General features: G+C 56.7%; 1 protein-coding gene across 1 annotated transcript in view; it reads left to right on the top strand.

Annotated features, from left to right (window-relative positions):
- Positions 1-21,888, top strand: part of WDFY4 (WDFY family member 4) — a 235,169-nt gene that overhangs the window by 81,360 nt on the left and 131,921 nt on the right. Inside the window, exons 14-23 of the mRNA XM_045570637.1 lie at positions 6,038-6,252; positions 7,536-7,630; positions 8,443-8,659; positions 9,050-9,126; positions 10,087-10,308; positions 10,909-11,087; positions 15,478-15,709; positions 16,811-16,956; positions 17,894-18,005; positions 19,073-19,263. Coding sequence (XP_045426593.1) covers positions 6,038-6,252; positions 7,536-7,630; positions 8,443-8,659; positions 9,050-9,126; positions 10,087-10,308; positions 10,909-11,087; positions 15,478-15,709; positions 16,811-16,956; positions 17,894-18,005; positions 19,073-19,263 — 1,686 coding nt within the window. The remainder of the gene's footprint in view (positions 1-6,037; positions 6,253-7,535; positions 7,631-8,442; positions 8,660-9,049; positions 9,127-10,086; positions 10,309-10,908; positions 11,088-15,477; positions 15,710-16,810; positions 16,957-17,893; positions 18,006-19,072; positions 19,264-21,888) is intronic.

The raw sequence follows: 21,888 nt of genomic DNA, 5'->3' as shown, positions 1-21,888 counted from the left end.
CTGATTGGTGGTCTCATATAAGGCACAAATTTAGGGACTTAGGAATCGGGGGCTTAGGGTATTTGGCAGGTGCTGATTGGTGGTTCAATGTACAGTCCATGTAAGGTACCTGGTTATGTGCTCAGGAATGTCCAGGCTGGGGATGGAGTTTACGTCATTCTCCGTCCATCAGTTGGGAGAAGGGAGGATCTATCACTCACAGCTGCATTTGAGGGTGGGTGGCAGAGGAGTGCAGGAAATGGAAGGGCATTCTGATGTCTGCCACACACGTGTGTCCACAGGCCTTGGGACAGAGCGAAGGGAAGGCCAGAGAGGTGGGGACAGCGGGGCTAAGCTTAAGGAAAGGATGTGCCATGACAGTAGGTGGAGGAGGAAGGCAAGGAAGCCCAGGCACAGAGGGAGACTCGAGGAAGGCGCCATGGAGGGCCCACAGCGAGCTCAGCAGGGCCAGGGCGGCTGGTGTGGGCAGAGAAGCAGTGAGTGGGCTGAGAAGTTATTTGAAGCCACCTTACGAAGGGCTTGAACACCATGAAGAGAAGAGAACTTTATTGGGTTGTCATCCATTTTATCATCATCATCACCACTGTGATGTTTACATTTTATTAGTTGATTTTATTTTATTTACTTAAAAATATTTTTATTGATTTCAGAGATGAAGGGAGAAGGAGAGACAGATAGAAATATCAATGATGAGAGAGAATCATTGATCGGCTGCTTTCTGCACCGAGCCCACCACCCGGGCATGTGCCCTGACCAGGAATCGAACACGGGACCCTTCAGTCCGCAGGCCAATGCTCTATCCACTGAGCCAAACCAGACGGGCTTAATTTATTGATTTTAGAGAGAGAGGAAGGAAGAGAGAGAGGCCTTTGGTTGTTCCACTTATCAATGCATTTATCTGCTGGTTCTGCATGTCCCTGAGCCCGCAGCCTGGGCACAGTGGGACGACGTCTAACCAGCTGTGCTGCCCGGCCAGGCCCATGATGTTCAGTGAGCACTCACTCTGTGAAGGCAGAGTTCAGGCTCCGAAGACAGCAGATGCTGTCACATCTCAGCTCTGCCACTCACAGCCACAGACCGTGGGAAATTCTTTAACCCCTTTGAGCCTAACTTCCTTGGCTTAGTGTGGGGTGACCTCTCCCTCTGGCATTGTCATCAGGAGGAGGTGAAGTGATGCTGGAGCTTGCATGGTGGGCAGACACATCAGCCCAGGAAGCACTGCTGGGGTGCAGGACTGCCTTAACCTGCGTTTTCTCATGCAGTGCCTGCAGGAACGCTGCCAGCAGGTGGCAGTACTCCTGCTTGGCAGAGGCCCTGAGCCTGTAGCAGGTGAGTGGCAGCGCTAACATCTGGGCCGGTGGCGGAGTCCCTGGGAGAAGGCTCCCAGTCCTCCTGCCTTGGTGCCCTTTCCTGGAAAGAAGTAGTGGCCAGTCCTAGCCAGTTTGGCTCAGTGGATAGTGTCAGCCTGCAGACTGAAGGGTCCCAAGTTCGATTCCGACTAAGGGCACATGCTAGGGTTGGAAGTTTGATCCCCAATAGGGGACATGTAGGAGGCAGCTGATCAATGATTCTCTCTCATCATTGACGTTTCTATCTCTCTCTCCCTTGCCCTTCCTCTGGGAAATCAATAAAAATATATTTTTAAAAAGAAGTGGTGGCCCTGGGAGTTTATTGGGAGCAGCAATATGCTTGTTCTGACCTCGCGTGGTTGTTGGTACATCCAGGTTCTGCTGGAGCCTCCCGCGGGCCCGGTGGCACAGAAGGATGCTGGCTGGGCACTCATTTGTCAACTCACTTGTCCCTCGGTTTTGGAAAGGTGCCATTTTCTGGAATTAGCCTGTAAGTCACACACATTGAGCTAATCATATGAGTTTCAAATAACTAAAATATCGACATCAGTAATAGCTCAGAGAGCACCAACCGCATAGGGCAGGAAAAGAGAGCCATTTCCTCAACAAGGAAACTGGTGAAGGAGCAGTCCTGCGGAGTTACATTAGAACACACTAGATTCCAAATACGTTCAGTTTCTAGGTTCCTCGTGCTCTTTCACTCTGAACCCAAGCCCCCAGACATCCCTATTGTTTCTGAGTGGAAAGACCTCAGGCCCTAGTCAACCGCCAGGGCCTTCGGAGGAACGCTCTTAGGTGGAGCAGAGGGACAAGTCTGGCTGGAGGTGGAGAGGGTCCAATCTGCGGTGCCGAGGACGGCGGAGTGGGAGGGATGAGCTCTGGCCAGTGATCAGGTGACCAGCCTTCTCGTCCCCTCTGCCATCATTATTTCTGTCTCACATAGTCCACTTCCATTTTCTGCATCTCAAATCCGGCACCAGACCCAGTGGCCTGAGCTATTACTGCCTCTCCTGCCAGCAGCACCGAGGGCCTGGCCTCTCAGGATGGTGGAAACAGCCAAGCCCATGAGGGTGTGTTTAAGGCCAGCACTGTGCGCGTGGCTCAGTTCAGGCAGCCTTTTGTGGGCAGTGCCGGGAGCACTAGATTCCCTGGGAGCTTTGAGGGTTGGCCTAACAGGAGGATGGTTCCCAGTGCCCGATCCCATTTCACTTGGCTCTGTGGGGACCCAGCTCCTGCCACACCCGTGGCTGCAGGAAGATGGGGCGCTGCTGCACACAGCACTGCCAGGTGCTGGTGGCCTGCAACCTGGAGCTGGCTGGCGCTCTCTGAGCTTCAGCGTGGGGCCTGCAGGCAGCGCTTGCCGTGATGGAGTGGCCTCCGGATTGGATCTCCCAGTTGGACTTCCCGTCCCTCCCTCACAAGGCAACCCCAGCGAGCCAGGGTCAGTGTGGGCCTCAGCTCCCTTGTGTGTGAATGGCCGATAGGAGCGCCTGGCGCGGGAGTGGGCCTGAGCTCTAAGTGAGCTCGTGCACGGAAGCACTGGCCTGCCGGTCGGAAGCACTGAGCACAGGCCCCGGTGAATGGACCCTCCTCTCTGCAAGACACAGTGCTCCCTGCAGCCTTGCTCAGGGCCCTGCTCCGGAGAATCCTGGATGGAAATCCGTGAACAACAAATCTGTTTTAAAATGTCTCTAACAAAAGAATGGTGTCAGCAGTTTACTTTGTACCAAAGCCATAGAGAAACACAGAGCAAGTGAGCCTTCTGGGTGCGAGGAGGCCCAGCCACAGGTGGACAGGTCTGGCTGGAGGCAGTGCCGGGGCTCCGGAACCCCACTGGGCCCCACTGCTCCCCGGCCCAGCCGTCTCCCTGGCCCAGCGGCCTCCATGGTGTTTTGGGTCCCAGGCTGGGCAGGCACCCTCCCGGTGGACGTGTACAAGCTGGTCTCCCTGCTGGGCCTCATGCCCATCTCAGGGCTGACCATCAGCGGGCCGGGGGTGGGGGTGAGGTGGGGTGGGGGTTGGGTCTGGGTGAATGAGCAGGCTCACAACTGCCCAGGAACTCAGCCTTTCCCGAAAGGCCATGCTCACACTCATCCCTCGGTGTCTGCACGAGTGAGCATGCCCTCTCCCAGACAGACCAGGCCCTGCTGCCGATCTCCCTTTCACACTTACCCGGCACATCACCCTTCTGCCTCCCCTCAGCCTGGGGTAGGGCACCCTATGCCCCCGGATACCCTGTGTGTGCTCACACTGACGAGGCAGCGGTTGCACCGGAGGCACAGAGATGGGTGCTCTGGAGGCGGGTGAAGAGCTGTTGACTTGGCAGCAGCTCACAGCGTGGGGACGGCGGGAGCGAAGGGGGACAGGAAGGTGCCCCAAGGTGGGCTTCTCATGCCCGAGGTGGGGAGGCAGCAGAGCTTTCTTAGGTGAGAGGGCGCGGATTGTGCCTTGACCAACACGTAGGAGCTCAGCGGAGGATGGGATCGGAGAGAGCTTTCCCACCTGGGCATCAGCCGGAAGGGCCTGGTGCAGCCAGCAAAGGCGTCCAGCACAGGGCTGGAGCGCAGGGGCCAGGAGGGGATGGAAGTAAAGTTGAAGGTCCTTAGCTTCTGCTACCAGGAGGCAAGGCCGGCAGGGGTCTGTAATTTGTAAGAACAGCAACAGCGGCAGCAGATTTGGAGCAGGCACCCCCTCAGCGTGGCCGTCGAGGGAGCATGGACCTCGGACCTGCTCACACTGAACTCCGCGCCCACCAGGCCATGTGGCACCGCAAGGGAGAACCAAGGAAGCAAGAGAAAAACTAAAGTGGCTCCTCAGGCAACACAAACCCGGGCTTTATGCATCCCGCACCCCATTCACGTCTCGGGTCCTGAAAGCTGCTGTCACTTAAACTGCACCATCTCGCTTCTGAAATCATCAGGCAAAGAATATGTCAACCGGATTGGAACAGGCAACCCTGACACATTTGCGTGGCTCCACATAAATGCCTAGTTCTTTGTAAGTGTCGTCCGGTGCTTCCTACCTGAGCGCAGGACACGGTGTGGCCTGATGCACCGCAGCCATGCCTTCTCGGACAGACTCCCCCCAGGACCACGGCTCTGTGGCCACTTCCCTGGACCAGGAGATGACGGGGAGGAGAGGAATAAGGAAAAACACACACCGCCCTGGCCAGGGGCGATTTGAACACCCGCTATTCAGTGAAGAACACAGAAGCTCCTCGCCAGCCCGCACAGCGCTGGGGGAGACGGCCTGGGGACGCGGCCGCGGCCCGTCTGCTGACCTGCGCGCTCACCACCGGGTCCTAATTGACCATCAGCCCGTCCTGCGAGCGCGTCAGGAAAATCAATCCATTTGCAGGGGAGACAGTTTCCTGCTACTGCTCATATTTTCACTAAAACCCCATTTTCCTGGAACCAACATTGAAAAAAACAGCACATTTTATTCAAAACAAGGCGATATTGGTATTGATGGAGCCGCAGTGATAATGAGGGCGATCAATCTTCCCTCCTCCATTATGGGGTATTGAGCAGTTTTGGAGTAAACTTGTGGCATCATTAGGCAAGATCAGCATTTCTCCTTTTTTGAAAACTTTTTCTTTTTGCATATTTAAAATATTCCCGCTGGGGGAGGGGGCAGGGGGTGTGGGTGTGGGGAAGAGGGGAAGAAGCAAAACCGACAAAGAAAAGAAAGACCCTGAAGGCCTCCGGAGCAGTGAGTGAAGGGCAGGCGATGGAAACAGGAGGTTGCAGACGTTTCTCCCTAATTCTTATCAATCATACACTGTGGTGTGTTTTTGCATCTTACTTTCTATACAATTCCCCCACCCACCCCGAGACTCCCCAACTCTCCCCCAAATTAAAAGACTGTAGTGACCAAAATCCAAGTTCTGGACTACGGGAAGTTCAAGGCCAGAAGGTGGAAGCGTTCCCTTATAACTCAGTGTTTCCCAAACTTTTGACATATGTATACCCCTTCTATAATTTTCAAAATGCTGAGTAACTCTCGTAGTCATGAGAACGTAGAATTAGGCGCAGCTAAGCACGGTGCAGTGCATATCCCCACCAAACTCTGGTGCAATGCGTACCCCCACCAAACTCTTCCCGTACCCCTGGGGGTACGCGTACCGCACTTTGGGAAACACTGTGTGAAGGGGAGGGTGTTTCCTGAGGCCTCACTCCCAGGTGAAATCCACCTCCCGGGGGGTTGGGGAGGTGCCACCTCAGACAGGGCTGTTGGTGAGGGAGCCAGCTGAGGGCGCAGCCACTACCAGCCCCAGCTGCTTCTCTACAGACGGGACTGCACCAGCCTGACCAGACTCTGTCCGCCTTGAGAGCGGCCACATGTCTGGACTTTGTGTAACCTCTCGGCACTTGTAAGCTTTGTCAGTGGATTCGGAAATTACTTCCACATCGCAGGCCAAGGGCACCGTCCCTGGCAGACGTGCTCGCCTGCTGGGGTGCCGCCTGTTTTAAGGTCACCTTGCGGGCATCCGAGCCAGAGGCTCGCGCCCTCCCGCAGACTGGCTCCGGGCCCCTGCGGTGAGCGGGGCTCCGTGAGGGCCGGAGTCCGGTGGCCACAGGCTGTGCGGGGTGCGCTCCTGGCCCCACAGCCAGTCGGAGGCCTGGTGGGAGCCTATGCAAGGCCCACACGCACTCTGGCCTCGGGACTCACGGCCTGGTTCCTCGCAGCTGTCCCGGGAGGTCCAGTGCTCCGTGGCCAGCCACATCCAGGGCCTGGTGAAGTCGGAGAAGAACCGCCAGGTGGTGTGCGAGGCAGGGATGCTCAGGACCCTCATGGCCTCCTGCCGCCAGGCCCTGGCCGCCGGCAGCGGCGCCCTGCACTGCGGCCTCGTCAGGATCTTTGAGAAGCTGGCCTCCCAAGCCATCGAGCCCCACGTGTTAAGGTACTTGTGCCACCTTAGGTCAGGGTGCCTGGCAGCAGCTCATGCACAGCGGGCAGGGCAGGCCTGGAGCACTTCCCGGCCCTCTGGCCCCTGCACCGGCTGCTGCGAGGCCAGGGTGCCTGGAGGCTGTGCCGACAGAGGGAGGGCCCACAAAGCAGACCAGCCCGTGGGCTGCTGGTCTCTGCGAGGGGACAATAGTCAAAGGGCCTGTGACATTGCAGAACCCCTGGTGGGGGAGCTTGGCGGGGTGCTCGGCAGGGAGAGCTGGAGCGGAGCTGCGAGAGCCACAGCCCGGAGGTTAGAGGTCAGGGCAGCCTCCCTGAGCCCTGAGGCCTGTGCGAAGTTCCCCAGCGGGAGAGGGACCCAGCGTGGGAACGGGGGCGGGTGGGAGGGGGCTGTGAGCTCACTGGCTGAGGCAGCAGCCAGGGCTCCTGACAGGCTGGAGAACAGAGACTGCCTGTGGCAGCTCCTCCTCAAACCGTGTTCTGGAGGCAAGAGGCAAGGGCGGGAAGATACTGGGATGCAGGTAGAGGCCAGAAAGGCTCAGGAGGGAGGGCAGGCCTCCTAAGGCCCTGTGCCCGGCCACCCATCCACTTTGTTGGGGGCAGAGTCCAGGGTCCCACACCTGCAGGGCCTGTGCTGGCCGCAGGGCCATGTGCAGAGGGGCGTGGGGCACCCTTCCTGCAGCAGGTGTGGGGCTCAGGGCCAGGCCAGCCTCTCTGCCTCCGGAGGTGCCAGCTGCTGGGCAGTGCCGCTGTGCCTGCTTGAGGGGGGGGTGTCAGCACTGGGAGGCAGAGAAGGCTGGAGGAAGCTGGGGGGGGTGGGCACTGGGAGGCAGGGAAGGCTGGAGGAAGCTGGGGGGGGGGGGCACTGGGAGGCAGGGAAGACTGGAGGAAGCTGGGGGTGGGCACTGGGAGGCAGAGAAGGCTGGAGGAAGCTGGGGGGGGTGGGCACTGGGAGGCAGGGAAGACTGGAGGAAGCTGGGGGTGGGCACTAGGAGGCAGGGAGGGCTGGAGGAAGCTGGGGATGGGCACTGAGAGGCAGGGAAGGCTGGAGGAAGATGGGGGGTGGGCACTGGGAGGCAGGGAAGGCTGGAGGAAGCTGGGGGGGGTGGGCACTGGGAGGCAGGGAAGACTGGAGGAAGCTGGGGGGGTGTCAGCACTGGGAAGCAGGGAGGGCTGGAGGAAGCTGGGGTGGGCACTGAGAGGCAGGGAAGGCTGGAGAAAGATGGGGAATGGTAGCAAACCATCTCCTTCGTTTGCTTCTGTTGGTGTTATATCCAGGCAGTTCCTGGCCCTGGGAGCGCCCTCACCTCCGGCGGCTGCGGCGCACGTTCCCGGGCCATCGGGTGTACACGGAGGGGCCTCTGGACGCCCAGGTGAGGACGGAGGGGAGGACAGGGCAGGCTAACAGGAATTCCAGGAGAGCGGGCATTCCTCACACGGGCTCACTCACCGCCAATGGGAAGCAGATTAAAACATGGTTTTCCTGCTGCTCACCGGAGCAGATGAGGAAAGCAGAGGCTGGGTGGAGGGAGAGCAGGTCTCTGAGAAGGATGCCTGGCCCCGCACAGGACCTGTGAGGGCAGGCAGGGGCTGAGCCCGGGCCCGAGCTGCCTCTGGACCGCAGTGCCAGGACGGCTCTCTGAGCAGCTCTCAGCTCAGGCCGGGTCAGGAGTTGAAGCATCGGGCAGATGCGGGTGTCAGGCCTCCTGGCAGGAAGCTGGTCCAGGGAACCAGCGTGGAGAACAGAAACCTGCAGACACACTAAGTGTGAGGCCATCTAGAACACTAAGGCAAGGAGTCCCAGTTGGGAAGAGAGAAGGGTTGGCTTGGGCTGCGGCCAGAGCGGGAGGCAGGAGCCTTCAGGGAGGCAGGCTGCTCAGAAAGGAGGTCGGCCAGCCAAGAGGAAGCCTCGGCCCGCGGCTGCCCCCTGGAAGCCAGGATGGCATCAGAGAGGGGCGTGAGGGGGGTACAGGGAGAAGTCTCGGGTGGGAGGGTGGAGGTTGTGACCTCAGTGCTGTGCTATCAGAACCCGCAGGGAGCCCGGGGCGGCCAGGAGAGCTGCCCTCACAGGGGCAGGAACCAGGGGGACTGCAGAGCCTCCGGGCTGTGGCTGACTGTGGGCCTCAGTCAGAGGGGTGGGGATGCCCTGAGCACAGCCACAGCTCCGCTCTTGTTGCTGCCGTAGGCCCACAGGCGGTGGCGGGGGAGACGGCCCAGGACGCCAGCCAGAGCCCCTCAGACACGCAGGCCCTCAGGCGTCGGCCGCAGGCCCAGAGCCCCCCGCCAGCCCTCCAGACGGCTCTGAGCCTCATCTCCATGACCTCCCCGCGCAACCTGCAGCCGCAGCGGGCCGCCCTGGCCCCGTCCTTCGTGGAGTTTGACATGTCCGCGGAAGGTTATGGGTATGGCGGCCTTTGCATATAAAATACACCGAATTCTTTCCTGGTGCCTCAGGTGCAGCATTGATTCCAAAGTCCCTTCAGCTCCCACCACTCCGCGGGGAGCTAACTCCCACCACTCTGCTCACTCCCGCCCCGCCCCGTCTGCTCAGCGCTTCTCAGGGCGGCGTCCCCAGCTGCATACTGGCAAGGGCCCTCTCCTTCCCCTGCAGTGTCTGCATTCTGGAATGTTCTGTCTTCCAGCCTCCAGTTTGGTTCCTTTCTTAGGCCATAGGACCCATGTCAACCACGGAGTGGCTTCTGTCCCCGAGTTTCAGGCTTCCAGAGCATGGGAGGCCCCTGCAGAGACAGAGGAGGGGGCTTGCAGGGCACTCACTGGCTGTCTCTTTCCAGGTGTCTGTTTATCCCCACCCTGTCCACGGTGATGGGAGCCAGCACTGAGTACTCGGTCTCTGGAGGGATTGGGACAGGTAGGTGCTGCCCGGATTCGGCTGGCGGGCCCCCCAACTCTGCCCAGGGAGAGCGTCCCCAGGAAGCCTGGGCTTCAGATTCCCTCCAGGCGTGTCCGGAGCCCGTCTCTCGCTCCGGTCTGTGCGTGAGTCATCCTCTGTCTGTCATGCCTCTTGGGCAGGCGTCCTGTTCACCCACGGCCTCCTGCTCTGTGGTCAGGGGCCTGGAGCTGAGCCTGGGCTGATAAGGCTGAAATGGACACCTCACCTCTCCCTCACCCCTCCCTCACCCCACCTTCCGACTCTCCCTGAAGATCAATGGGAGCTCCTGTGAGGCCGCTCAGGAGCAAACCTGTCCTGGCTCTGAGCGGCCTGGGCCTGGGCCTGGGCCTGGGCCTGGGCGTGCTCTGCACAGTACTGTCCCCCGGGAGCAGGGTTCCTACTGGAATTGGTGTGTGGGGGCCCCTAGTGATACTGCTCCTTTGTAAGAACATCAGGCAGTGCCAACCCCGCCCTGAAGTGGAAGGCAGGGTCTGCTCAGGGGCAGCCTGTCCCTGCAGGTGCCGCCTTCTGCCCCTTGGAGCACACTGCCCACCCAGGCCAGCTGGCTGCGCCTGAAGTTGGGGGGGGGGGGGTTTCAGGGCCTCAGGGCTGTGCCCTCTCCGGGCCCTTGGGGGTGGGTCTCAGGGCTGTGGCCCCCTCTGCTCACTTGGCAGGGCAGCATGGAAGAATAGGGGGGACAGAACTGGAAAGAGTGTTGGAGGATCTGGGCTCAAGTCCCGGCGGGATTATGACTTTTCCCGAGAGTCTGAGTGAGCAGACTAGAGCGTGCTGCTGGGTGGGGTTGGTGTAAAGTGAACATGAGTCGGAGGCACGGAGCTGGCACACAGTAGGACCCCCCGGGTGAAATCCCAGCCACGGCGACCCTGGGAGGCTTCCCCAGCAGCACAGAGCCTCGGGGCACTTGTATTCCGACCACAGGCGCTGCCAGGCCCTTCCCGCCGCCCGCCGGCCTCACCTTCTCCTGCTGGTTCCTGGTCGGCAGGCACGGCTCGGCCCTTGAGGGCCACCCGCTGCGCTTCCTGACCCTGGTGCGCCACCTGGCCCGGACCGAGCAGCCCTTCGTCTGCTTCTCCGTCAGCCTCTGCCCAGACGACCTCTCCCTGGTCGTGTCCACGGAAGAGAAGGAGTTCCAGCCTCTGGGTAGGTGTTGGGACCACAGCTGTTTCTCCCACATGCGGGGAAGGGGGGCAGAGTCTGCAGCTCCTGGCACAGAGCCCAGGAGCCTGGCCTCGCCGGCATGCTGGCGGCAGGTCCCGGCTCTGCCATCGCATCCCCACACACTGTGCTCACCTGCCTGTGCCGGCCCCAAGGGGCCGAGACGGCCGAGCTCAGTGCATCCTGTGACCCTGAAAGCGTCACTTTCGGGGGAAACCTGGGACGGCCCAGGGCAGGCTTGGCAGGACCGGCCTTCCCCTCTGAGGCCGTGGCCGGCACGTGTGCGCCACTGTGGAGGTGGCCTGGTGTGGGGAGACCCGGAGTCCGACTCCCGGGCTGGAACTGGGCTGTGACCTAACTCTCCGTGCCTCAGGATAGTTAACAGGAATCATCACAGCACCCCCCTCCCGGGTTTGTCGTGGAAATAAAATGCGCTGACATTTGTAACAGTCCCCCAAACAGTGTCTGGCTCAAAGCAAGACCTCAGCAGGGATGGCCGCTGCTGTCATTGTTTTGTAAGTGGGACACCACCAGGCTGCTGCGGCCTCCCGCCACACGGGAGGTCTCTGTTGCTCTCTCTTCCAGACGCCATGGAGCCCGAGGACAGCTCTGAGCCCTCTGCGGGACGCCAGCTTCGGGTCCGGTGTGGCCAGCTGCTGGCCTGTGGCCAGTGGCATCACCTGGCTGTGGTCGTCACCAAGGAAATGAAAAAGAACTGTACCGTGTCCACCTATCTGGACGGACAGGCCATCGGCTCAGCCAAGGTGAGAGGGTCCCCAGCTGCGCTCGCCCTGCCCCGCCTCCTGGCAGGGCTGGCCCACGTCTGTGCTCTCTCTCAGCACCCAGTGAGGCCCCCTCACTGTCCCGGAAACTTGGCTGAACTCGGGCATAAAAGGGCATCTTTACAAAATGCGGTAAAGGTCAAGCCAACGCAGAAGGTAAAACGTGGAAATGAGAGTAGTCGTGACTGCTATGACCAGAAGAATAGGCAGAACAAAACATGTCTCTAGAGTGAAAATTAAGACTGTTAACGTCTAGGGGTGGATTCCCGGGAAGGTCTGAGCAGGGCCGGGGTCCAGCTCTGTCAGAGGCGTCCGAAGAGTCAGTGCCTGGGCCTGGTGGTGGCCACCCCGAGCAGCAAGGCGCCACAGCTGTGAGGACACCAACGTGTCCTGCCAGATTCAGAATGGCCAGGACAGGATTAGTTTCCGTGTGGGGAGACACCGAGGGGGACACAGCTGGAGGAAGTGCCTCGTCACTAGCATTAGTCACCGCGGTCCTGAGGTGTAAGGGCGAGGAGCCGGGAGGGCGGGACCTGACCGTCACGCTCCCGCCGCCAGTCAGAGGTCCCGGGAGGCCAGGCAGCGAAGGGCACCATCCCCTGGCCTTACTCTCTTCATGTGGGAAGCACCGAGGGCTGTGTCCGGTCAGTTACTGCAGAGACCGTGGGAGGGTAGCTGGGCAGTGTTTCCAAAATCTCCTGTGGCCGGACCCGCAGCCAGAACGGAGAGCCTTAGATGAACAAGGTTTCTCATCCAACACCGCTTTGATAATCTTGTCGTGGGGCCTATTCTATGTATGCTAGGGCCCTGAGCGATGTCTGTGCTCCCCTGGGTGCCACAGCATGCCCTGTCCCCACTCTGACCAGCAAAAACATCTCCACATTTCCAGCTGTCTGCTGGCACGGGCCAAACAGCCCAGGCTGAGATCATTAGGTAGCAAAAAGCCCAGGCTGAGACCTACCTTCTCTAGGACACCTCCAGGTAAACGGGATGCGGTCCTCTGGTAAAAGTATCTTACAAAAATAAAATGCACGGTACTCAGACAGATGCAGCAAGAGCATGAGAAGAAAAGATCTTCAAAACAGAAAATTAGCTTTTTTTCTGCAATCATTATCAATACTAGACCTTCCTCCCTACCTCCTTCCCTCATTACTGAGTTCTTACTATGTGTAAAGTACTGTTTCAAGTGCTGGGAATTGTCCATGTCCAGTCAAATGCCTCGAGGAGTGTGCATATCTAGAATATAAGCTTTTAGGATTAGATTTTTCACATACATGATTTTGGGGAAATTCACCCAAGTTGTTGCACCTGTCAGTAATTCATTCGTTTTTATTGCTGAGTAGTGTTCCATGGAATCTATAATAATAAAAGTATAATATGCTAATTAGACTGATGTCCGTCTGGACGTCCTTCCTTCTGGACAAAGCCGCAGTGGACGAGGCCACAGCAGAGGCCCCTGGAGGCGGCCGAGGCAGGCGGGGCCAGTGCCAAGGTCCTTGCATTAATTCCGTGCATCAGGCCTCTAGTGGACTCATGACTGTCAAAGACCATATGGATTGTAGGGTTTGGCTGTTAAAACAAAGACACGATGAACCCTGTGAACAGCTGTTTTCTGTGTGAACTTAAGTCTTCATTTCTCTGAAGTAGATACCCACTGTCTGACAGCTGGGTCCGGTGGCATTACAGGTTTACTTGTATAAGAAACTGCCAAACTATTTCCCAGAGCGACTGTCCCCCATCTTACATTCCCACCGGCAATGAGTGGCTCAGGTTCTCTGCATTCGGTGTTGTCACTAGGTAATCATTAGCCTGATCAGTGTGTAGTGGTGTGTTTTCTAATTAAAAAAATTTTTCAATTAAACTTTTAAATATAGTTTTATTGATTTATTTGTGTGTGTGTGTGTGTGTGTGTGTGTGTGTTTTAGAAGACCGGTGCATGAATTCATGCATGGGTGGGGTCCACCAGGGGGAGGAGACATGGGCGGTTGGCTGGCCCTGCCTGCTGGTTGAACTCCTGGTGGAAGGGACAATTTGCATATTAGCCTTTTATTATATAGGATATACACTGAGTGGCCAGGTTATTATGCGTTCAGAGATCATAATAATCTGGCCACTCAGTGTATTCTCCTGTTCAGTGGGTTATTTCTTTGTTTTGTTGATGATTTCCTTTACTATGCAAAATTTTTTTGTTTTATCTGGTTCCATTATTTTTTTTTCTTCTGTTTCTCTTGCATGAGGAAGTATGTCAGAAAAAAAATGTTATTAAGAGAGATGTCCAAGATTTTGCTACCTATGTTTTTTTCCTAGGATTTTGTTGGTATTGACTCTTACATTTAAGTCTTTAATCTATTTTGAGCTACTTCTTGTATAGAGCATAAGAAAGGTGTCTAATTTCATTTTTTGCAATTATCTGTCCAATTTTCTCAACACCATTTATTGAATAAACTGTCTTTATCCCATTATATGTTCTTGCCTCCTTTAACAAATATTAGTGGTTTTTTCCTGGGATCTCTATTCTGTTCCATTCATCTCTATGCCTGTTTTTATGTCAATGCCATGTTATTTTGATTAACATTGCCTTGTAATATAGTTTGATATCAGACAGCATACTCCCTTCAACATTTTTCTTCTTTTTCAAGATGGCTGTGGTTGTTCAGGGTCTTTTGTGGTTCCATATGTACTTTTTGAATTATTTATTATAGTCCTGTGAAATATGCTATTGGTATTTTGATAGAAAATACATTGAATCTGTAGATTGGTTAGGGTAGAGTAAGCATCTTACAATATTAATTTTTTCTGGCGTGTTTTTAATATGCATTTCCTTGATAGCTAATCACATTGAACATCTTCTCATGTGCTTCTCTGCCATCTGTATATATTCTCCGGTGATGTCTCTTCATGTCTTTTACTCATTTTCTAATTGCACTGTGATTTTACTGTTGAGTTTTAAGGATTTTTGTGTGTTTTTTTGTTTTTGGTTTTTTTTTTAATATGTTTTAGATACTAGTACTCTGTCAAGTATTTAATTTGCAAATACTTTTGCCTGATTTATAGCTTATTTTTATCTTCTTTCACATGGATTTTTCAGAGCCAATACCTTATTTAATGAAGTTCAATTTATCAGTTGCTTTTGGTGTTAAGTTGAAGAACTTCTTGCCTGAGTATTTTCTCCTATGCTTTTAAAAAGCATTTTCTAAACAATAGTTTAAAACTTTACATTTTAGTTTGTGGCAAATTTTAAGCTAATTTCTGAGTAAGGCATGAGGTCTAGGTTGCTGTTCATTTCTTTACCTGTGAACGTCCAGCTTTTCAACACTGGGGATTGAAGATGCCACGCTTCCACCATTGAAATGCTTTTGAACCTTTGTTAAAACACAGTTGGCCATATTCTTATGGGTTAACTTCTGGATCCCCTATTTTATTCCATTGTCTACATGGCTATCCCCCTACCAATACCATACTGTCTTAATTATGTGGCTATATAATAAACCTTAATATTTGGTGGAGTGGTACCCAATATTTCAAAAACAAAGAATTAATCTACTCATTAAGTTATTTGTTAAAGCCTAGAGCCAATTTCTTTTCACATAAGTTTTAGAATTGGCTTGTCTGTCTACAGAAAACGCCTCCTGAGGTTTTGATAGGGTTGCGTTAAAACTCCCAATCATCTTGGGGAGAAATTACTTCTTTGTTACGTTGAGTCTTCCTCTCCAGGAGCATAGTCTGTCCCTTCCTTTGCTTGGGTCTCTCTGGTTCACTTACCATCCTCTCAAACTTTTCAGGAACAGCTCCTGCACTGGTTCTAGTGAGTGCTTCATTTCCTCTGAGCAGCTGTACGGGTATTGATCTTGATGTTAGCTTCTGCGTGCTTGTTGTTAGACTTAGAATGCAGTTACTTTTGGGTGTTGATCACGTATCCATCCTGGGGCCTTGCTGAGCTCACTGGTTAGTTCTAGGAAGTTGGGGTGATTTTTTAAATTGTAGATTCCTTGGAATTTTCTACATGGACACAGCCTTTGCAAATAGAGATGATTTCTTTCTTCCCATTCTGTGTATCTGTAGTTATTGTTACTACATAAGTTAAAGTGTCGACCTTGGACATGTGGGTTCTCAGTTAGAGGACTGGGACACACAGATGGACCTTTCAGTGGCTCTCACTGTTCCTCAGTTTCCTAAGGCACAGTGCCGCCCACTCCCACTAGCATTTCATGAACTGTTTTCTGCCCTGTGTCCCAGTGTGGAAAGTATCTTCGTAATGCTTTCAGGTGAAATGAATCTTTACTTCGAGAAGAATGAGTGCATCATTTTATGTCCACAGGTACTTGTTTGATTGATTCCAAAGTTAACTGCCTCCCCGTTTGCCTGTTGGCAGATGCTGTACATCCAGGCCCTGCCGGGACCTTTCCTCTCGATGGACCCGTCGTCGTTTGTGGATGTTTACGGGTACATCGCGACCCCTCGGGTTTGGAAGCAGAGGTCGGCGTTAACTTGGCGTCTGGGCCCCACCTACCTCTTTGAAGAAGCCGTCTCTATGGAAACTCTGGAAGTTATTAACAAGCTTGGTCCGAGATACTGTGGCAACTTCCAAGCTGTGCCGGCCCAAGGTGGGATGTTCTGATTGATAATGATCTTGTTGATTTTATTTTAAAACCAGACATCCACTTATTTATAGCGTATTTATAGAGTAAACTCAGCACCGGCAGGTCTGTCGGGAAGACCTGTGTACATGGATCGTTATATGTTCACAAGCAACAGAAAATGTCACAAGAAAGGAAATGACCATGTCCTTCATATTTCAGCTCCAAAGCACATGTGGGGGAGAGTGGTGGGTCTCACCATCAGCAAAGAGGAGAAGCGAGTGAGACAAATAAGATCCGTTCCTTTTAATGAAGGAGCTTTTTAACTAAAGTACATGCTGTTCTCAATTATTAAACAGGCAGACACAGCATCCCCATTCGCTATTGATTGTCGGCTGCTGCAGCGGGAGTGCTGCTCGGTGCTCCGCCGAGTTAAGGGGTCAGCTCCCAGTGGGGAAGGGCGCTAAGTGGATCTCGTCCACATGTCTGTGCTGGTGAAGCGCTGGGAGCTGAGTCCCTCTGTCTATGGACCCGGGCCTCCTTCACCTTCCTTTCTTCTGGCAAACAGCTGGCCAAACAGCTGGCCAGGACTGCAAGGGGCCCGGTGTCCAGCCAGCCGCACCGACTGTCCTCCCCGGCCTCTCCAGCCACACCCGGGCCCTCCGGGACCCAGGTCCTGGCATGGCGTCCACACGGGGCACTGTCTGGGACATGCCGCTCACTGGGATGCCTCGGCTGTCAGCCGGCCTGTGTCTCCTCCTTAGTAGGAGCTTTCTTGTCCTTATCATTCTGTTTTGGGGAGCAAGGCTGTGTCCTGGTAGGTGTTGCAAACGTAGCAACTTTGCACTTGGCAGGCCTCTATATCGCAGTAGGGCTAACACTGTGAGATTTACCCGTGATCTTTTACGTGTCAGAGAAGCTCAGGGAGGGAACAACACATGAGACATGTGAACACAACATGCTAGCATACAAAGTAACAGCATGTAACAACATGCCAACACACAATGTAAAAAGAAACGAACGTTCTTTCCATGGTGGCTTCGCCAGGGAGCGGTAGGTATCTCCTCTCTGAGGATTACTTTTCCTTGTGCAATGAGACTGGGAGTGACCGGAGACGTGATACTCTAGGCGCAGATCCTGGTGCAGACACGGCGGCCCTGGTGGCCGAGGAGAGGGTGTCCGTGGGCCTCCACGTGGCCAGCTCGGCCAGCACCAGCGTCGCGGACATCAGAAGCACGTACAACGAGGTGGACAGTCGCCTGATTGCCAAGGAGGTACGCCTGCTCCCGCCCCTCGCTGCCCTTTGGGAACCATGGCCTCAGGGCTGCCTTCGGCTTTTAATGCCGGAGGAGTGCTGAGCGGGGCTTGTGCCTGTGCCGGTGGGGGCATGCGGAGTGCTCCCACTTCATTAGTCGATGGCTCCCCACCCAAAACTCCCCCAGCACTAACTCTTTGATCTGCAATCGCTCAGAGGAGGAAGCAGGGGCTCTCCATTCCTCGGCAGAGCAAGAACAAAGAGAATATTTAAAACCTTTCGCACCGAGCCCTGGAGCTTCCTTTCCGGGTGACCTCCCACCACCACTGCTCTTGCGCACACACACCCCGCAGTGTCCCGGGATGCTCTGTCTGTTTAAACAGTGCCCTTGCAGAGGAGCAGGCAGACCTGCTGGCAGGTGAAGCTGCCGTTAGACTGTTTCCCGTTTCCCGCGTGAATAGCTCCGTGCTCCCTGCTGGTGGCTTGGCTGATGCGTTCCGCCTCCCGCCGTCACAGACGGGCCCCTTTGCTGGCGAGAGGCTCAGGGGGCCCTGCTGGACACGACACGAGGAAGGCCTCACTGGCAGCGCCTTCCGATGGGGGAGGCCAGGGCGGTTCCCGGGCTCTGCGAGCCAGCGAGGCAGGGGTGGAAGTGGAGGGCCCGGCGGGAACGTGGCAACACTGGGTTTGCAGCGCACTCCGCACTGGGTGTGCCGGCCCCTGCCTGCGCCTGGGCTCTCACCGTGGGCCCGTGGGACATGCCTGGCACACTGATAACCCAAGCTGCCCCTCGATGAAGCCGCAGCCAGGGAGGCAGGACGGGAGAGCCCGGCCTTGGGTTCAGTGTGCGTCTTCTGAGAGCCAGGTGCTGGCACTGGGCCAGGCACGGCTCCTCCCCCAGAACGTGTCACAGGCCTGGAGAGGGAGTGAGGAGACCCCGTTTCCACTCTCTCCAGATGAACATCTCATCCCGAGACAACGCCATGCCCGTGCTCCTGCTGAGGAACTGTGCGGGCCACCTCCCCGGCCCCCTCCGGACCATCGGCGCTGTGGCTGTGGGCCACCTGGGTACGTCAGCCTCACCTCCATGGCTGTGTGGGAAGAAGGCTGGTGTGTGCCAGCTCCTGTGCAGCCTGAGTCCTGAGCGGCAGGGAGGGACAGGGCGGTGCCAGGACAGAACGGAAGCTTTGGGGCTTAACCTTGCCAGGGAGTTGCCTCCACACTGACTGAGGTCAGCGCACCTCACCGCATCTAACTGGTAGTAAACGTGGCTGCTCTCCAGCTGGCATCTGGGCACAACGGAGCCCATGTACGGGGCACAGTGGGCCTCTGTGCCATCAGCATTTAGAGCAATGAATGAGTGCAAGCACCCAGGCTGCAGAATGGAGGGGCAGAGGTTGTCTGAGGAGCCAGCAGACTCAGAGGGCACAGAGGCATCTGCCTCCTCCTGCACTCCAGACAGAGACAGAGAGCAGCAAGCTGAAGGACTCAGCACAGATTCTCCCAGTGACTTCAGACTGTCTAAACTCCTGCCCCTCCCCGCTGCCCCCTCCCCCATCCCTCTGTGCACAGGCCCCTCCTCCGCCTCCCCCTGTGCACAGGCTCCTCCCCCTGTCCCTGTGCACAGGCCCCTCCTCCCCCTCCCCCTGTGCACAGGCCCCTCCTCCTCCCCCTGTGCACAGGCCCCTCCCCCTTCTGTGCACAGGCTCCCCCCTGTGCACAGGCCCCTTCTCCCCCTCCCCCTGTGCACAGGCCCCTCCTCCTCCCCCTCCCCCTGTGCACAGGCCCCTCCTCCCCCTCCCCCTGTGCACAGGCCCCTCCTACCCCCCCTGTGCACAGGCCCCTCCTCCTCCCCCTCCCCCTGTGCACAGGCCCCTCCTCCCCCTCCCCCTGTGCACAGGCCCCTCCTACCCCCCCTGTGCACAGGCCCCTCCTCCTCCCCCTCCTCCTGTGCACAGGCCCCTCCCCCAACCCCCTGTGCACAGGCCCCTCCTCCAAGCCAGTCCCCTGTGCACAGTCTCTTCTGTCCTGAATGGCAGGTGGCATGGCTCTGCCAGTGCATTGCCCAGCATGCTGCCAGACTCGGCACCGCAGAGAGGCTGTGCCAGTTGACGGATGCCCTCTGTCGCCCACAGGGGTCAGGGTGTTCCACTCCAGCCCCGCTGCCAGTAGCCTGGACTTCATTGGCGGGCCTGCCATCCTCCTGGGCCTCATCTCCTTAGCCACAGACGACCACGCCATGTACGCAGCCATGAAAGTCCTGCACCTGGTCCTCACCAGCAACGTCATGTGTGACCGCCGGATGCAGCACATCTTTGGGTACCAGGTAACCCCACCCCGACCTGAGTCTGCCTCGCTGGGGGACAGTCCCTCCACAGTGCCTGCTGGAGAAGGGAAGCCCAAAGCCTTGGCTCTGGACGGCAGGCCTCCCTCCGCGCCTGACACTCCTCAGGGGGCCAGCACCTGGCTGCGGCCTGCAGACACTCAGTGGATGTGATAGTGACGGGGAGGTCTGTGGTTGTAGTGAAACCCCAGGGCTGGGGCTTTCGGTAGGTTCCAGTGTTTTATTACACCGACAGAGGCAGCAGCAGGAGGCGTGCCAACTCAGCACTTCGGTATCCGCTGTGGCTGGGGATGTTAGTAACTACTGTGAGCTCTTCCAACAAGGCACAAGCCCTTTATGCTCTCGTGGGGACATGGAGAAGGATGAGGCAGACAGAACCGAGGCCGTTTTAGGAGACACTGAGGGAGAGGCCGTGCTCGGGCTGCAGGGTGCTGCCTCACACGCGGGCAGGAGGCCTCACACATGGGAAGGAGGCCTCACACACGGGCAGGGGTCCTCACGCGCGGGCAGGGGTCCTCACACATGGGAAGGAGGCCTCACACGCAGGCAGGAGGCCTCACGCGCGGGCAGGAGGCCTCACACAGGGGAAGGAGGCCTCACACGCGGGCAGGAGGCCTCACACGCGGGCAGGAGGCCTCACACGCGGGCAGGAGGCCTCACACGCGGGCAGGAGGCCTCACACGCGGGCAGGAGGCCTCACACGCGGGCAGGAGGCCTCACGCGCGGGCAGGGGGCCTCACGCGCGGGCAGGGGGCCTCACGCGCGGGCAGGGGGCCTCACGCGCGGGCAGGGGTCCTCACGCGCGGGCAGGGGGCCTCACACGGAGGAAGGAGGCCTCACACGGGGGCAGGAGGCCTCACGCGCGGGCAGGGGGCCTCACACGCGGGCAGGAGGCCTCACACGCAGGCAGGCCTCACACGCGGGCAGGAGGCCTCACACGCGGGCAGGAGGCCTCACACGCGGGCAGGAGGCCTCACGCGCGGGAAGGGGGCCTCACACGCGGGCAGGAGGCAAAGAGCCTCGTGGAGACAGGAAGGCGGGTGGGCGGCTGGCGTGCTCCGCGGTTGAGCGTCCACTCATGAACCAAGAGGTCACCGGTTGGTTCCCTTCCGGGCCAGGGCACAGGCCGGGTGGCAGGCTTGCCCCCAGTAGGAGGCGCGCAGGAGGCAGCCAATCAGTTTCTCTCTCATTGGTGATACTTCTGTCTCTCCCTCTCCCTTTCTCTCTCGAAAATCAATAAAGACAATTTAAAAAAAGAAAAGAATGGCGACTGGAGGACCAGAGGAGTGGGTTGCCGGGTTTTAGGAAGAGGCGGGGGAGGCCAGGAGCAGCCTGGGTCTCTGCTTTGCTCACGCTGCCTGAGAGCCAGCAGACACTGTGCTGGGCACCGGGGTGCGGCTTCTCCCTCCCAGGAACTCACAGTGTGTCTTAGTCTGTTCAGGCTGCTAACGAAACACCATAAACTGTGTGTATGTGTGTGGGGGGGAGGTGTGGTAATAAACAACAGACATTTGTTCTCACAGTTCTGGAGGCGGGAAGTCCAAGATCGGTGTGGCAGGCGTGTCTGGTGAGGGCCTGCCTTGTCCTCACAGGGCGGAGGGTGAGGGGGCACCAGAGGTCTCCTTACAGGGACTCTAATCCCACTAGAGCACATGTATCAAACACAAGGCCCGCGGGCCAAATCCGTCCCGCCAGGCCTTGCAATGTGGCCCGCACCGCGCTGTCATCACTGCACTCCGCTGCGTTTCCATCACAATGACAGTTTCTGACTGTTCAGTAAACCATTCGGCCCGCGATTTAGGCTGGATTTTAGATTTTGGCCCCTTCTCTGATTGAGTTCGACACCCCTACACTAGAGCCTCCGCCCTTGTGACTTAATCACCCCAAAGGCCGCACCTCCTAACAGCGTCACCCTGGGGATTAGGTTCCAATATGTGAATTTTTTTGGGGGGAGGACATCAACAATCAATTTATATCACCATCTAACAGGACAGGCAGAAAAGCATTATGAGACGAAGACTTTGCACACTTCATTTGAGCAAAGAGCCCGCCAGAGTCGGACTGAATGTGCACAGGGTGGCAGAAGGAGGAATCCCAGAGCTCTCCTTGTGGCTTAAACAAGAAGCATTTCAGGCATTTACGTCTTCATGGAAGTTCAGAGGGAGGCTGGCAGTGGTGAGGGAGGGGCAATGCCAGCTCCTGCAAACAAACAAGGTGATTACTGTTTTTTGCCCACCTTGCCTCTTTCTAAAGAGCCCCATCCTACCGCATCCCTTCTCCTTCACAACATGAATGCCCAGTGGCACGGCCCAGACAGTTTGTGGTCCGTTCGCCCCGAGGCACATGCTCCGTGAGGTGACAGCAGGGCCGGGTCTTCAGCTCTCCCGCTCGCTCAGGAGGGGTCTCGTCCTTTTTCAGATGCTTACTCTGTACTTATCTGCTGATTTGCTGGGTGGATTTGAGAGCATGAGGAGAGCATATATCTTTCTAATTATTATTTTCATCAAACTTACTACCCACTTCTCAGCCTAGGTGACATGCTGCACTTCATAGGATGGGTTTTCATGGCGTGGGAAAGGCTAGTGTTCTGGACCAGCATTAAAAATG

The sequence above is a fragment of the Pipistrellus kuhlii genome, unplaced genomic scaffold (assembly GCF_014108245.1).
Source record: "Pipistrellus kuhlii isolate mPipKuh1 unplaced genomic scaffold, mPipKuh1.p scaffold_m20_p_35, whole genome shotgun sequence".
NCBI classification, from domain to species: domain Eukaryota; kingdom Metazoa; phylum Chordata; class Mammalia; order Chiroptera; family Vespertilionidae; genus Pipistrellus; species Pipistrellus kuhlii.
This window is presented reverse-complemented; position numbering and strand designations above follow the sequence as displayed.